The sequence below is a fragment of the Kogia breviceps genome, chromosome 10 (assembly GCF_026419965.1).
Source record: "Kogia breviceps isolate mKogBre1 chromosome 10, mKogBre1 haplotype 1, whole genome shotgun sequence".
NCBI classification, from domain to species: Eukaryota; Metazoa; Chordata; class Mammalia; order Artiodactyla; family Physeteridae; genus Kogia; species Kogia breviceps.
Window position 1 is genome coordinate 38341309 of NC_081319.1, and position 16025 is coordinate 38357333.

General features: G+C 56.0%; 1 protein-coding gene across 9 annotated transcripts in view; it reads left to right on the top strand.

Annotated features, from left to right (window-relative positions):
* The window catches only part of CACNA2D2 (calcium voltage-gated channel auxiliary subunit alpha2delta 2), a 143284-nt gene that overhangs the window by 62028 nt on the left and 65231 nt on the right, over nucleotides 1–16025 (top strand). For all 9 annotated transcript variants that reach the window (XM_067044106.1, XM_067044108.1, XM_067044107.1 and 6 more), the window contains exon 3: nucleotides 7860–7976. In XM_067044106.1, coding sequence (XP_066900207.1) covers nucleotides 7860–7976 — 117 coding nt within the window. The remainder of the gene's footprint in view (nucleotides 1–7859; nucleotides 7977–16025) is intronic.

The window sequence follows — 16025 nt, forward strand, 5'->3', positions numbered from 1 at the left end:
CTCTTAGAGTTTGAGAGCCTCAAGTGTGAGAAAGTTCCTCCAGTTTCCTCTGAGCTGGAATATGCCTCTCTCCCCACAGGCACCATCAGGAACCTCAGCGTACTGCCCTCAGGAACCTTGCCTCGCACTCTCCGAGCTGGGTAGAGGCCAGGACACTCTCACCTAATATATACAAGCCTTAATACTAGAGGCCACGTTCCAATCAGGTCTGGAATAACAGGTGGATAATCAGGATTGCCACGGTTTTAAAGTCAGTTTAGAAATTCACATCTGTTTCAGAGGAGCAAACACTGACCACGCCTAGGAGTGGGCCACGCATCAGCGCTCCCTTGTGGTGGGTCATTGCCTTGCCCCAGGGCCAGCGTGGGACAGGGCCTTGCAGAGGTGGGGGGTCTGCATGGGGGCAAGTGCAGAGAGGTTGGCACAGACTGGCCCTAGCTCAACTGGGAGGATTTGGTTTATTGTTTTGTACTGGGTTGTGTGTCTTCTGAAAAACAAAGAGACTGAGCCTTTTTATGACATGGATTTTACAGTGTAACGAGGCAGCGTAATTTCCCATTCTCAGCAGCAAGTGCACTTTTTACACTAATTGCATAATTAGACATAATGTACTAATTGCGGTAATGGATGACAGTCAACTAAACTTTAACTTTAAAAACAGGGAGGCGTTGCTGGGGGTGGCGGTGGGGGCTTTGTGCCCCTGTGAGTTTTTCAAAGGGAATCTGCTGGTGAAAACTCCTAGCAGCTTTCTCTTAGGAGCCAAGTGGCCATGGAGCCACCAGGGCCTTCTCACCTTGTGATCTAGGCTACACCCCCTCCATCCCTGAGGACCCCCCCTACTCCACCCCCCGCCACCTGGGTATCTACCTCCCTTCCTGTCAGAACCTGTCCCCCCAGCTTCCCTTCTGCCCCCCCACAAGCCCCTGTGCTCCTGCCACTGAGCAGTCCATTCCCTCCTCCCAGCCCAAGGGCACCTGCCATTACTCCTGCCTAGAGTCTCTTATCCCCCAGTCACCCCCATGTCTGGCAGACTCCTGCCCAGCCTTTCAAACTCTGCTTAGATGGCCTCTCCCCTGAAAAGCCATCTCAGTCTTTTCCTTTACACCCCCAGCCCCCGCACTCCCCAAGCAGGCCAGTCTCACTCCCACGTGTCTTCTGTACACCTCTCCCCACTGCCACCCCTCTGCCATTAGCAGTCTGAATGGACACCTGTCCCCTCTGGTGGTGAGTCCCAGGAGGGCAGGGACAAGGTCTGGTCCATCTCTACTGCCTCAAGAGACCCCAAGATCCTGTGGCATGAACATGAGTGCCCCAGTGGGGATGTAAGGACATGGGGTGGGGGTGGGGAAGAAATGGGGCCATTTATGGGCCACCAACCCAGGAGGGCCACATCCTCATCTGCTCCTGAAAACCAGGTCAACACTGCCTTTGTGTCCTCCATCACAGCCCATCATGAGCCACACTGCAATGGCCTGGGTAGGCATCTGTGACCCTCTCTAAACAGAGTGTTCATTCTAGAAAATCCCTATTCAGTATGAAGGTTAGTTATTAATAACGTGACAACCAGCATCACAATGTACAAACCCTGCTTGTGACGTGACACCACATATAGCTAACTGTGGAGCCAACCCACCACAGGATGGTGGCAGGGTGGCATGGCCACGTGGGACCCTAACGTGGCAGCTGGTGATGGTCAGCAGCTGATGAAGCATGCAGCCGAGTGGGCCATAACCCACTGCCTGTGCGCCGACTGTGTGCTCTGAGGGCTCTTGGGGCCCCTTGCCCTTGTCCTACTGCAAGCCCCACACCAGGTGGGCCAGAGAAGGGCCACAACCCCTGCCCCAGGGAACTTTCTGCTACACACACAGTCCAGGGCCTGGTGTATCCCTGGAGCAGCTGGGTCAGGGTTTTCGTGCACCTGCTGTGAGCAGCCCCAAAGGAACTGGGTTGTGGGGCTCAAGGTTGATTGGGTGTGGGGAGCATCCAGGATGTGCAGCCTGTCCTGGATCTGACCTGACTGCTCTCAGTGGGAGGGTCTGCAGGTACCTGGCTACTCCATCCACCCTATGGTCTTCAAGGGTGATTATTAGCAGCTATGTTAATACCCTTGATTTTCCCCATGAAGGCAGGAGACAGGGGCAGCAGCCTGGCGGGAGGGCAGGGGCCAACATTGCCCTGACTGACTGGGGTCCCTGAGTTTGTCACTACCAGTCCCTCCATCCCTCCACCTCCCTCTTGGCCCAGCTCAGGATCTCTGGGCCACCATGAGCCCCCTATCCTCCCACTTAAGGCTCCCCTGATCCCTGGCACAAGTGTACCCCTTATAGCAACTGGCCCTTGTCTCCAACTCCAGATCCTGTGGCCGCTCCAATGCTTGCCCATGCAGGCCGGCCTAGGGAGGCCAGCCCACCATCTCTAGGGACTTGTTGACATGAGGGCTGGGCAGTTAAAACTCCTACCAGCTGCTCCTTTCAATACCAGGGACCAGACACTGAGACATGGCTAAAGGGGGCTGGAGAAGAGCAAATCCCCCGGGAAGGTCATATCATGGGGTTCAGCTCCCCCTACCTTTCCTGTGCCCTGCTCAGCACCCTGGGCAGGGGAAGGGGACAGGATGCTGAAGCAGCCAGATGAACCCCCAGCTGAGCTTGGGCCTTTGAGGAGACAGGCAGCATCAGGGCCCAGCCTGCATCAAATCTTTCTCGTTCCATTTTCTTTCTGATTTAATTTTCCAGAGATTAGGGCCCATTCACCTTCGCTGCAGAGAGGAGCCTCGCACGCGTGCCTGTTTTTACTCCCAGTGTTGGGTGGTTGGTTAGTTGATGAGGCTGGTTCTGCTGGTCCTCCCCCTCCTCCCCTCCAGAATGGCCTTCCTGCCTTCCACGGGCCTCAGGCTTTCAGCATCACTCTGGGTCCCCCAGGCCCCTTTCAGGCCCCCCACATTCCAAGCTGATACCCTGTGCCTCACCTTCAAGTTTGGGGGTAGATGCAGGGAACAGAACTGCACAGAGTGTGACCGAAAGCAAACACTTTGGATAAGACAGACTATTCTTACCTGAGCTCTGCCGTGTAACGTATTCTTTCTGGCCCTCAGTGTCCCATCTGCTAAACGGGTGTGATCAGAATGGTCCTTCCTCCGTGGTTGTACATCAGCGAGGTCACGCTTGTGAAGCACCTGCCGTTAGGTGGCTAGAGCCATCACTTGGCAAACAGGGCTGTATCTGCAGCCTCCACAGTCCCTCTTCCCTCCTTTCCCCTCCTCTCCCTTGCCGTCCTCGCCCTCCTTTTCGTCTCCATTTCTCCCACCTTCTAACCTGGGCAGGTTAGGTGCTGGCTTAGGTCCAGGTCCCACTGCTGCTGACCTTCTGGGACTTAGCAAAATGCCTCAACAGTCTGATGAGGGCCTGTCCAGGTCACTGATTCTGGGGCCTTTTGTCTCCTCTGGTGGCTGTCTCTATGTTCAGGTGCCTCAGACCTTATTCCCCTCACAGTCAGGACTGTTTGGAGCTGTGAGGATGAGGCTGGCTCCATCTGCCCCTGCAAGCATCCAAGCTTCCTGTCCAAGGTAACTGTTCCTCCATGTGTCCTCCATGCTCACCTCCCCCTTATGTAGGGACACCTATGGAAGCAGGAGGCTAGGCAGAGGGCCTGGGGCCCCTGACGAGGCCTTGGCCCCCACAGACCCTGGAAATTCTGAGGCCAAAAGGCAGGTTGGCCAGACATGCTGCCTAACAAAAGAATTACTAGAGCTGAGAGAGGGTTGGGGTCGGGGGCCAACACTGCAGGGGGGTGGGGGAGGGGAGGGGAACGTTGCAGGAAGTGGGTGGGGGGGAGATGAGAGACATGGAAGGACAGGTCTTGATAACTGGTAGGGGGTGCCTTCAAGGGGAGGAGGATGCCCGGGTGAGTGCTGGCCATAGGTATACGGTACAGGATGGGAGAGCCAGTAACTCCTGGGAACGAGGAGCTGCAAACAGCCTCCTGAATTATCCCTCGGGGCCTCAGCTGCTGCTGCTCTCCCTGTTCCTGTTCCTCAGCCCCTCTGTCGCTGTGTCTCCTGGCCTCCCCCACGTGTCCACCTGGCTCCAGCCAGCCTGTCCCCTAGTCTGCTGCCCTGTGCCACTACCATTCCCTGTCTCTCTCATGGCTGGCATGGAGCTGTCACAACCTGTAGACCTGCTGGCCCCTGTTTCTCTCCTTGGTCCAGCTGCCTGTGCAGAGCCGGGGGCCACGCAGGCTGTGCTGCTGTGGGGGCCATTGGGTTTTTCCAATTGCCTCTCTGGGCCGAGGACACCAGCGGGCATGCAGTCCTGCTGTGGTTGTTGAGGTCCTGCCCCCGGTGCACCCTGGCCTTCCTGTTGCTTCCGAGCTGACCCCAGGGACCAAGGCTAGAGGCTGGGATTGAGGGGAGCCAGCCCTGGCTATGCCCTGGAGCTGCCCTGGGCTCTCCTGGGCTTCCTCCTGGACCTGCAGGTAGAAAGCACCTCCCCGGACCACATCAGTGGAGAGATGACCTATCCCCCAGGGTGGGACCATCTGCTGGGCTGTGTCATTTGGATCTCTGGGACACAGGGTGCAGCTCAGGGCCCCACCCCAGAGGACAGGGACAACTGGAGCAGGTTGGGGGGAATGTTGAGAGGGGTGAGGCACCTGGCATGGAAGGATCGAGGGCTGTTGCATCTCAAGGACTCATTTGTGATTGGGGGACAGGCTTGGCTAGTAGCTCAACCATCCTCTGCAGTTCTGGAATTCTGCCCTCATCTCACCAGAAACTCCTTCAAGCCCATTTCCCTACCCTCACTCTAGGGAGGATTTAGATAAGCGGGGAAAGGAGGAGGGGAAGTAGGCACAGCGTAAGCAAAAGTGAAGCAGTGGGAATCACCATGGGCTAGGGACCCAGAGGCCTGCATGCAAGTGCCAGGTCAGTGAGCTGGAGAGGCCTCGAATGCTGGCACCAGGGCCCAGCAGAAGGATGTCATGGTGGGTCTTTGGGTAGACCCAGGAAGAAAGCATGGCAGACGCAGCCCCAGGTTCCAAGGGACAGCACACCTGCAGGCAAAAGTGGTGGAGTCAGACCTAGGTCACACTGGCTCCAGAGCTCTGCTCCTGAACATGGAATTGGGCATATGCATTGGCTGAGGGTCCACTGCACACGGGCCTGGTGCCTGGGGAGAGATGGAAGGGAGCTGGCCATGGCTGTACACTATCCATGGTGTCCCTGTGTCTAGGCTCCCCTGTTATCACCACCAGGGCCGAGGCGAAGGTGCTGAGGACAAAGACAGGGTAGCTGATGGAGGGGGTGCTGTCCAAGGAGGCCCTGGGTGGGGCTGGAGGGGGACAGACCCAGGGAGACCAAGGCTGCCAGCCCAGGAATGGGAGCTGATGACTTTGGATCCTAAGTGTGCAGATCTAGCCAGGAGAGAGTGGAGGCAGGGAGAGGACTGTGATTCCTTCTGCAGAATTCTGGTGATCCTAAACAATAGCAGTCGTGACAATAGTATAGGCTCCTCATGGCATGAATCTTTTGGTCCTTGGTCCGCCTGTGAGGGGAGGACCACCATTCTCTCATTTAATAGATAGGACACTGAGGTTCAGAGATGGGGTATTTCTTAGCAGGGTCCCTGCTTCCAAGCCCTTGCATCAACTGTCAGCGTCCTCGGGTGTGACCCTGCCACCTGGAAACCCACTCCTTCTGCAGCCCCTGAGCCCTGGTTCAGTCACCATGCCAGGTTGCAATGGGCATCCTGGACCCAGAGGGGAAGGACCCCCAGGTTCCATAAGGAGGGTTGTCAGGAGGCTGCATGATCCAGCCTCCGATACTAGGGCTGCCACCACTATGGACAGCCCTGATTGGGGCACCTGGAAGTGACCTTGACAGGGGAGTCAGTTATGGAAACTTTATCCCCTGCCCTGAGAAGCCAGGTGGCTGCGCCCCCTGGTGACGCCAGTGGTCCGCAGTGTGCTCAGCCGAGGTTTCAGCCAGTGTGGCTGAGATGAGGCCTCATCACACCCAGGGGCAATGGTCCAAGATTGGGAAAGCGTGTATTTTTAATGTCTTGAAACCTGGGAAGAAGGTGTCAGGGAGAATGGGTGACTGGTTTTTCCACTCACAGTTGTGTGGCCTTGACCTGTCCTCTCCTATTTCTGAGCCTCGGTTTCCCCAACTGTGGGCACCAGACACCAGGCTCCCTGCATTTCTCAGTGATCCCCAGGGTCTGACCCCTCCTTGGCCTCAGCCTCCATCGCTGTCTTCCATCCGGGGGCCTCTGTCCTGAGGCAGGCCCTGGGGGGCCCAGGGAACAGCCTGGCCTGGTGCCCACTTGGGGCCTCCATCCTCCCTGGCCGTGTAGCCAAGCCTGCGACTCGCCCTGTAATCGCTGCTTCTCTGTGGGAAGGAGCGACTTCACCACAAATTATTTTGTTCCAAGAGAAGGACAAAAAGAAAAGAGAAGCCGGGAGGGATGGGGGGCGGTGGGGGGCGGAGATTGCCTGAGCCAGCTTTGAGCGGTGCTTTAACCCTTGGACTGCCAGGCGCTGGGTGGGCAGCAGAGCAAGGGCTCTGGAGGCACCTGGTCCCCCACCTCCTCCCCCTGTCAGATGCCAGAGGCCTTTATCTCCCCTCATCTGGCTGTCACTCTACCGACCTTATCTCCCCTGCCTGTCTGTCTCTCATCAGCGGCCTCTCCCACCTCCTTATCTCCTCCTCATCACCTCCTCTTTGTGTCTCTCCACATCCCTCCACTTCTTCACAGCCTGATGGCAGTCTGGTGGCAGCAGCTCAGTTGTGGCGACCAGCCTGTGACCTCTGGTGAAGGAGCCAGCTTGCAGCACGGACTTCCTGGGGTAACCTGGATGGACTCATTCAGGCTCAGAAGCACATGCAAGGGTGTGCAATGCATACACACACATATGCATACACGCATGCACGTGCGCACACGCACATGCACACACCCAAGACCCCAGCCATGAACAAAGACGCCCCCAGAAACCTGCTTCTACAATTCCCATACAGCCCCCAGGCTTTATCTAGTGGCCCTAACCCCACCCACCCCAACACTCAGGCTTGTGCACACAGATGGATGTGCATTGAGCCATAACACACACATTCACACATGCAGGTGCAGACTGTCAGATTTACACCCCCAAGTGCATGTGCGCACAGGCTGACCCCACCCCCCCAAGGAAGACGGAGGGGGCAGATTCATTCCCCCCATATGCCTCTTCCTCCCTGGTCCCTGCCCCCATATTCTGTGCCCAGAATGACAGAGGAGCCCCTAGGGGCATCCAGAGCTCCCGCAGTAGTTTCCACAAATGCCCTGAGGGAGCACCAGCAAAAGGGGGCATGGATTCCTGAGCCTGTGTGGAGAGGTGGCTGCGCATGTGATGCATGTGTGAGCGTGTGGGTTTATGTACACACGTGGGTGTGAGAGCATCTTCTTGTTGGTATGTGGTATACAATGTGTGTCTGTTGGCTCCATCTCCCACCGACACCCTGCCTCCCGTACAGCCCACCCTCCCCACTCTGCTGCTCTTAGCCACCCTGAGCTGGTCAGGGTGGTGCTGCTTATGGCCCCTGGAGGAGGAACCCTGAGTCCCAGAGAAGGTGGCAACAACCTTGTCCCACCAAACACACACAGCCAGTTCAAGTTGTGGAGCTCGTGGCCTTGCACTTCTTCCAAGTCTAGCAGAGCAGTGGGCCTAACCCTACACCTCGCTGTTCTCTCTCAGTGGCCAAAGCCAGGGTTGAGGTGGGGGTGAGGACTGTTCTGTGGTGAGCTATGCAGAGAAGGTATACGGGCACCATGACATGGGAATGTGGGACCACCCTGGCCTCACCCCAGGCTTCTGCTTCTTTCCAGATCTACAAAGACAACAGGAATCTGTTTGAGGTGCAGGAGAATGAGCCTCAGAAGTTGGTGGAGAAGGTGGCGGGGGACATTGAGAGCCTGCTGGACAGGAAGGTGCAGGCCCTGAAGGTAGGTGCGGTTGTTTAGGTTGAGAGAAGACCAGGCAGAGTCGCTTGCACTGTGAGGGCAATGTCCCCAGCCACCATGAACACACAGCCCTCCTGGCCCTCTGAATTCAGGCTGGGCCATCACTGGCAGAATATGCCACATGGACTGTGGCAGCTGTGGCAGGAGCAGGATAGTTTCATCTGGGGTAGGCTGCGTAAGTGGTGACCTGGGGCCTCGGGGGCCCTGTGTGGGTATGATGGCAGGCCACACCTCTCCCTTCTGTTGGGAAGGTGGGCTGCAGGCTGAGGCGGAGGGAGTGTGGAGGGCCCTGAATGCCTTGCAGAGAAGGCTAAGGCCACACGATGCTGGGATCTGGAGCTCCAATTCTGCCCACGATTTCTCCATCTCCCTCTGGGCCTTAGTCTGCCCATCTATACTGAGTGTGCCTGTGAGCTCCTGGTCCACCCTGACTGGGTCTATGAAGCCCACAGACCCCGGTACTCATCCCACCCCAGGGAGAGCAGGTGGGAAGGGGCTTCTGGAGATTCAAGGTGCCCTGGGCAGGTTGTACAGTAAGGAGGGGAGGGGGGTTCAAGCTTCCCTCAGATCAGAGGCATAAGTGCCATTGCCCAAGCCTGTGTCAAAGAGATGAGTCCAATTAAAAGGAATGAAGTACTGATACACATGACAACATGGATGAACGTGAAAACATTACACTAAGGGAAAGAAGCTCCTCACAAAAGACCACCTATTGTGTGATCCCATTTCTGTGAAATGTCCACAATAGGCAAATCCATAGAAACGGAAAGTACATTAGTAGTTGCCTAGGGCTGGAAGGGAGGGGATAGGGAGTGACTGCTAACGGGTACAGGATTTCTTTTGGGGGTGATGAAGATATTCTAAAATTAGATTGTGGTGATGGTTGCACAACTCTGAATACACTAAAAAAAAAACACTGAATTGTATACTTTATGTGGGTGAATATTACAGTATCTCAGTAAAGCTTTTTTTTTTTTTAATGAGCAGGGCCTCACATGCCATGCCGAGGCTCGGGCCAGAGGCCTGGCAGGGTCAAGTCAGAGCAGCCAAACCCCCACCCCATCCAGGCCCAGGGAGGGAACTGTGACCCCCTTCTCCAGGAACTGGGCCCTACTCTCCCCCTGAGATCCACTGCCTGCCCCTGTGTGAACTGGGATCATGGACTAGGGAAAGGCTGGCTTCCTGGGACCAGAGGAGGTGGGCCCTGAGGGCCTCCCACCCAGTGTGGAGCCGGAGGACCCAGAGCTGGACCCAACCTGACCTTGGGGATCTCCTAGTCACAGGTAGGGACAGTTGGGGGAGTGAACTGTCATGGAGAGGAGGCAGAGCCAAGCCTTCAGCTGGGCCAGCCATCCCTGTGGGGGTCCAACAGTGTCTCCCTGGTTGTAGGAACCATCTGCTTGCCTCATGCAGCCAGCACGCCATGTCCCACCTCCTTGCCTTTCCTAGAACCGGGCACCACCTGGACACTCCCCTCCTGTCTCTCATTCTCTGTCTCTTAGTCTCTCTCTCCCTGCTTCATTCCAGACCCCCTGTTTGCCCACTACTTCCTTGCTTTGCTGCACCCCCCAGCCCAGGGCACAAAGTACAGGCCACCAGCCCTGAACTTGGGTCAAAACCATCTGATAGATTTGGGAAGGGGCACCCTTCATGCCTTTAGGCCTGCCTCCCACCCCAGCTTCAGGACGAGTTGCCTTGCCAGGGGGTGCTGAGTGGTGGCAATGACAGATGCCTGAGCTGCCCTCTCCATGTGGAGCCCAGGGCCCAGCCCCTGCCCAGCCCCTCTGAGCTTCACAGGGCTGGAGTCGTTCCCCAAGCTCCTTTCCCCACTCCTCAAGGAACAGGCAACCCTGACAGCTTGAGGGTGGGGAAACCCAAAGCCCGGGGCCCCGATCCAAACTCTCTCCCTGTACCCCACACGGCAGGCTCTGCCTGGTGAGGCAGTGTAGATGTCTCCCTCCTTCCCACTGAGTCTGCAGCCCAGGCACCCGTGGCCTGGTACACAGTTGGTTCTCAAGGGAGGAATGATAGGAAAAGGCACTCACTGATTAGGTACTCAGCATGTGCTGAGTCTGTCACACGTCATTCTCACAGCAGCCCCCTGAGAGAGACACTGAGACTCAGACATGCCATGCATTAGGCCAGGATATGGCAGAGCCAGGATTTTACCCCAGGTCACTCTGACCCTAAGCCAGGCCCTTGACTGCCCACATTAGTCCAGAGGTGTGCGTGGAGCCTAGCACTTTCCTGGCCAATGAACTTTCCCTACTGCAGCGCCTCCAGCTCCAGGCCCCAAAGATGCTCCTGTCCATATCCCCAGGCGAAGGAGAGGACTGTCCTTTTCCTGCCTTGGTCCTAATTGTTCAAGATGAGCTTTGGTCTTAATTATGTTTTAAATTTGCTTTTAATCAAGTTCTGGCTCTTTTCTCCTTTCCCACATTTGTTTGCAGCCTGAGTACATATGGAGGGAGGAATGTTGGGGCTCTGGACCCCTCCACACTCCAGTGTCCCTCTCTCCCTGGACCCCATCCAGTAATCCAACTTAAATCCCCTTGCTCTGGTCTGGAATTTTAATGTGGGGCTTGCAAGGAGGGAACTGAGCAGCGCAGGACAGAAGTTCATTGTCTCATCTTATCAGGGACAATCAGATGTTTGTAACAGGTTTCTCCAAGCTGTACAGAGTGTTTTTCCAGGCCAAGAATCAGGCAGAGCAGGCCAGGTCAGGGACTTTGCAACACAGGCAACCATCATCCCCAAGTCCAGGAAACCTGCTGGGGTATCAGCTTAGGAGACATGGAGGGAACCTTCTAGAAACTTCTGCTATCCAGGCAGATGGGTCCTCTGAGCCAGGCCTGCTCTGTTAGGGTCTTGAGTCCCAGGAGGGGTAGGGAGGTGCCTAAGTTCTTTTTTTTTTTTTTATTTTTGGCTGCATTGGGTCTTCGTTGCTGTGCGCAGGCTTTCTCTAGTTGCGGCGAGCGGGAGCTACTCTTGTTTGTGGTGCGCGGGCTTCTCATTGCAGTGGCTTCTCTTGTTGCGGAGCACGGGCTCTAGGCACGTGGGCTTCAGCAGTTGTGGCACGTGGGTTCAGTAGTTGTGGCTCACAGGCTCTAGAGCTCAGGCTCAGTAGTTGTGGCTCACGGGCTTAGTTGCTCCGCGGCACGTGGGATCTTCCCAGACCAGGGCTCAAACCAATGTCCTCTGCATAGGCAGGCGGATTCTTAACCACTGCGCCACCAGGGAAGTCCCAGGAGGTGCCTAAGTTCTTGCAGCACATTGGAGGCAGGGCTCCAATCAGGACTCTCCTGTCCTCCTAGCCGGGGCCTCTCTCAGAGCCCCTTTCTCAGAAAAGTCATCTCTTGGTTGTATTCCTTCCTCCATCCACTCTTCAACATTCACTAAAGGCCTACTGTGTGCCAGGCTGGTGCTGGGGATGCAGTGGGAAAGGACAGGCCCTGTTCCTATCTTCATGGAGCTCTCAGTCGCATACCGTCCCAGGCCTTAGTTTCTCCCTCTGTAAAATGGGGACAGGAGACTGTCCCTGCCCAGTACTTCTGGTTTCACAGCTCCAGGAGTCATCATTTATAAAGGCCACAGTGAAAACAGTGTCTCTGAAGGTAGTGCCACCTTCAGCACCATTCCTGGCACCCCTGCTGTGTGGCTCAGGGGAGAGGCCATAGGAGGAGGAGGTGAGGAGTGACCCCAGTGTGGGGCATTCCAGCCTGCTCTCAGGGACAAGGCCAAGGGCAGTGTGGCTCAGTGGGCTTGGTTCCTGGAGAATGGGAAGCCCAGGGCCAGAGCAGCCAGGCCAGAGCAGGTCCTTAAGGGACATCAGTGTGGCAGCTAGAAGCCTGAACTCAGGGACACCCTTTCACCTCCAACCTCAAATAAGCCAGAGGCAGTGAAGAGTCCTGGCTGAAATCCAGGACCTAGAGACCTTGTCCCCTGAGCTCTGCCCTCTGCACCATGCCCATGTTTCTCATGTTCCACCTCAGCTACTTCTCACTGTCCCAGGGGCCAAGACCCTTCCAGATGCCATGCCTTTGCACCTTTGCCTTCATGCAGTGTTTTTGTTTTGTTTTGTTTTTTATATATCTTTATTGGAGTATAATCGCTTTACAATGTTGTGAATCAGCTATATGTATGCATATATCCACATATCCCCTCCCTCTTGAGCCTCACCTCTCCAGGTCGTCAGAAAGCATTGAGCTCATTTCCCTGTGCTATGCAGCAGCTTCCCACTAGCCGTCCATTTTACATTTGGTAGTGTATATATGTCAATGCTACTCTCTCACTTCGTCCCAGCTTCCCCTTTCCCCCACTGTGTCCTCAAGTCCATTCTCTACGTCCATGCAGTGTTTTTAACCCTGTTGGCACATTGGAGTCACCTGCAGGACTTTTAAATCGTGATGCCCAGGCCCCACCCCAGACCATGTATAGCAGATTCTGTAGGTGTGGGGCTGGGCTTCAATATTTTTCAGTGCTCCACAGATGATTCAGTGTCGATTCAGAGCTCAGGACGTTTCCCCTAAAATGGCAGAAATAATTCCTTCCCACGATTACTGGCCTCTTTCTGAGTGCCTACCAAGTGTGCAGCCTAAGATGAACCAGAGTACTTCAGAACTCTGCAAATCCTCCCTACAACACAACTCTCATCCCCATTTTACATTTGAGTCAACAGCAGCAGCGAGGTTACACCACTGGCCCCAGGTCTCACAGCAAAACCAGACTATAGATCCAGACACTTGGGCTCCAAACCCCAGAAACTGCCCCTCGACACTGCCCTCCTCTGTGCTATCGCTAGTGGCCACATGGCACTTGCTATCCACAGGGAGACAGGGCCAAAGGAAGAGAAGATGGGTCCCTTCTGGCAGGGGCTTGCTCTGGGATGACCTAGTGACCTTGGGCAAGTCCTTTTGCCCCTGCAGCGTCTTCCTTGGGCAGTGGAGACAAGACACTGAGCAGCCCTCTCAGCCCACCCTCATGTTGCCCAGATGGATGGGACAGGGGGAGGTATGTCTGTGGCTCTGGTTCTGGGGGCTCCAGTGGGCAGCGTTCCCACCATCAGTGGCCTCTCTGGGGAGCAAGCATCATTTAAAGAGTAAAATTAAAAACCCTTCTGCACACAGCCACCCTGCTTTTGCCACTAATGGCCACTTAACCCAATTAAATTGGTGCATTGTTGGCAGTGGCTGGGTCCTTTCAGGAACCTGGCTCTGGGCTGGGTGTTCAGAGGAGCAGGAGGAATGAGCGAGGGAGAGAGCCAAGGGGCCAGGGCTGTGGGACAGGGCCCTCCACCCCACCCCAGTCAGGAGGGAGAACGCTCTGCCTAGCTCCCACTTACTCGCTGCTTCCTTTCTCAGGCTTCGCCTAATGCAGGATTTCTCAGTGTTGGAACTATTGACATTTTAAGCAGGATAATTCTTTGTTGTGGGGGGCTGCCCTATGCACTGTAGGATGTTAAGCAGCATCTTTGCCCTCTACCTGCTAGATGCCAGTAGTACACCACTCCCCCAGTTATAAGAACCAAAAAAGTCTCCAAATGTTGCCAGATGTCCCCTGGGGGCACAGTGCCCTTTGGTTGAGAACCACCGGTCTAATGGGACAGAGAGATGCAGCCATATTAAATAGAAGCCCCATAAGCAGGGGGACATTGGGGACCTCAGAGAGGTACAGACAGAATAGAGCAGCCTCAGCAGGAGGAAAATCCCTTCAGTTCAAGGGAGTAATAGCAAGCTTGGGGCTGCATGGAGGAGGCATCAAGGATTTGCTGGAAAAGTTCAGCATTGGGGGCAGCTGGAGGCAAGTTCAAAGCTGAGTCCATAGATGCATTTGTTGATGGGGGTTGAACAAGTAGATCGGCCCTGGGAAGACATGGCCAGGGGTATCACCTGCTGCCAAGGCCTGGCCCAGAGTAGGAGCCTCATGAACATTTGTAGAACAGATGCCAGGGCTGTGGTTCCAGGCTCTGGCTGGAGGTCAGCCTCTGGGGTCTGACTCCAGACCAGGGAAGCTCTAAACGGCACACTAATGGTGGACAGACAGGCAGGGAATTCTGTAGCATTGGCTGCCTCCACCCACCCTTCTCTGGGCAATTAAAAGGTGTTTATGTGGGGCTGGCAGTGGCTTCTGCCCCCTCTCCATTACGAACATTAAGAGATCTTGACCCTTCCACTTTCCTGCTCTTGAAAGGAGCTGCAGACACGTGGAGCCAATTAGGCGCGCGCGTGGGCGCGGAGGGCCTGAGCAGCCTTTTCTCCCTGATTGCAGCGTTTACGGCTGATTATTCTCCCCTCACCCAAACAGCATCTCCGCATCCTGGCAAGGTGCCACTGCCACCCAGAGGAGCCAGCTGGGGCCCCCAGGGATGGGGGAGCATTGAATTAGTGAATGGGCATCCACTGAGTGCTGATTGTGTGGGAGCCCTTGGGCACCCCTGCCTGAGAGCGACCACTCAGGAATCGGGGTCAGAGGGAGCCCCTTGGAGGAGCCTGCCTGCCTGGGTCCACTTGCCATACACCCCAGGGTCCTGAGGCTCATCATGAGCTTTGAGTAAAGATGCTACCCCCAGCAGCTGGTGGATGTGCATGTGGGACGGCCTCCCCTTCCTGCATCCCTACCAGGTGGCTGAGAACCCAGAGACCCCTCAAAGTCCCCTCGGCTGAGCTGGCAGGACAGGGAGCTGGCCTCCCTGGAAGACAAAGAGGAAGACAATGCAGGAGGGGCATGGCTAGAGAGTGGCCGAGGATCCTCAGGGAAGATATGTCATTCCCTCCTCTTTGCCCACCTGCCCGAGCTAGTGGGGGTCAGGAAGGGCTGAGCTGTGGGTTTGGGGCTGGACTTCCCCGGTCCCAGGATTGCCTCTGTGGAGCAGGCCCCTCTCCTGGCTCCTCCTCCAAGGTGCAGGGGCCTCAGGAGGGTTCAGAAGAGCTGTGGTCATTCCTCACATCCACTAGCCAAACGAAGGGTCTAGGGGCCTGGAGTGCGATGTTCCTGAGGCCCACAGAGCCTGGTGGATCAGCCTTACACCCACCCTGTGGCTCAATTCTCCCCCATGACTGAAAGTCATGGGGAAAGGCTGACTGCAGCCACATCAGGCATCTTGCTTACCCTGACTGACAGCGCCCACCACCTGTGAGATGCATGGCTGAGACACCCCAGGCCCCAGTCTCACCCCAAGGGGGGTGTGTCTGAGCCTCTCCTGCCCAATGGCCCTGCTCATGATGCCAGGTGCATCCCCTTGGAGCAGCAGTTAGTCTCCCTGTCATTCACTTGCTCACTCAGTCATCAAGCAAACCTTCTCCTCTGCTCCCAGCCTGACCCTAGGCGTGGGTGCCTTTCTCCACTCACTGTGGGGCAGAATTCTTATTTTACAGATGAGGAAACAGAGGCTCAGAGACGATGCCAGCCCAGCCACTGCCTGGCCGAGACAAGGTCACGATTCCCCCTGCTCCCCTGGCTCCTGAGCTTGTGTGCCCACCCATCCCAGAGCTCCCAGGGATTGGGAGAAAGTAGAACTATGCTGGCTGGGGCAAAGAGGAAGAAGCCCAGGGTTGGGAAGGGAAAAGGTGAGGGTCTTCCAGGCAGTGGACAGAGCACAAGCAAGGGCCTAAGGGCAGGACCTCGACTGGAGGACCCTGGGGAACAGCTGGTGAGGGTGGCTGGGTTGGAGAGGGCTACAGATGCAGGCTGGGAATCACTGCAGTGAGTTCCCTTTTTAATACTCCTATACCCTGCCCACCACAGGAGGGGGAATCTAGGGCGTGGGGGGTGGGTTTGGCCAAATGGAGAAAATGAACCCTGGGACCAAGGGTGATTCACTGGACTCCACTCCCCAGAGGCCTGCACTGAGGGAGGATCCTCTGCTTCTGCCCGCCTCCATGGGAGTCCTAGCTGGCAATGGGGGGCAGATTCTAGGAAGCAGAGTAAAGGGCCTGCAGGTGCCACAGGGACAAGCCAGTCTAATTCAGGATCAGAGAAGTGAGAAATTTAATTGAGTTTTAATAGCATCTGGCCCTTTGTTCTGAAATCCTT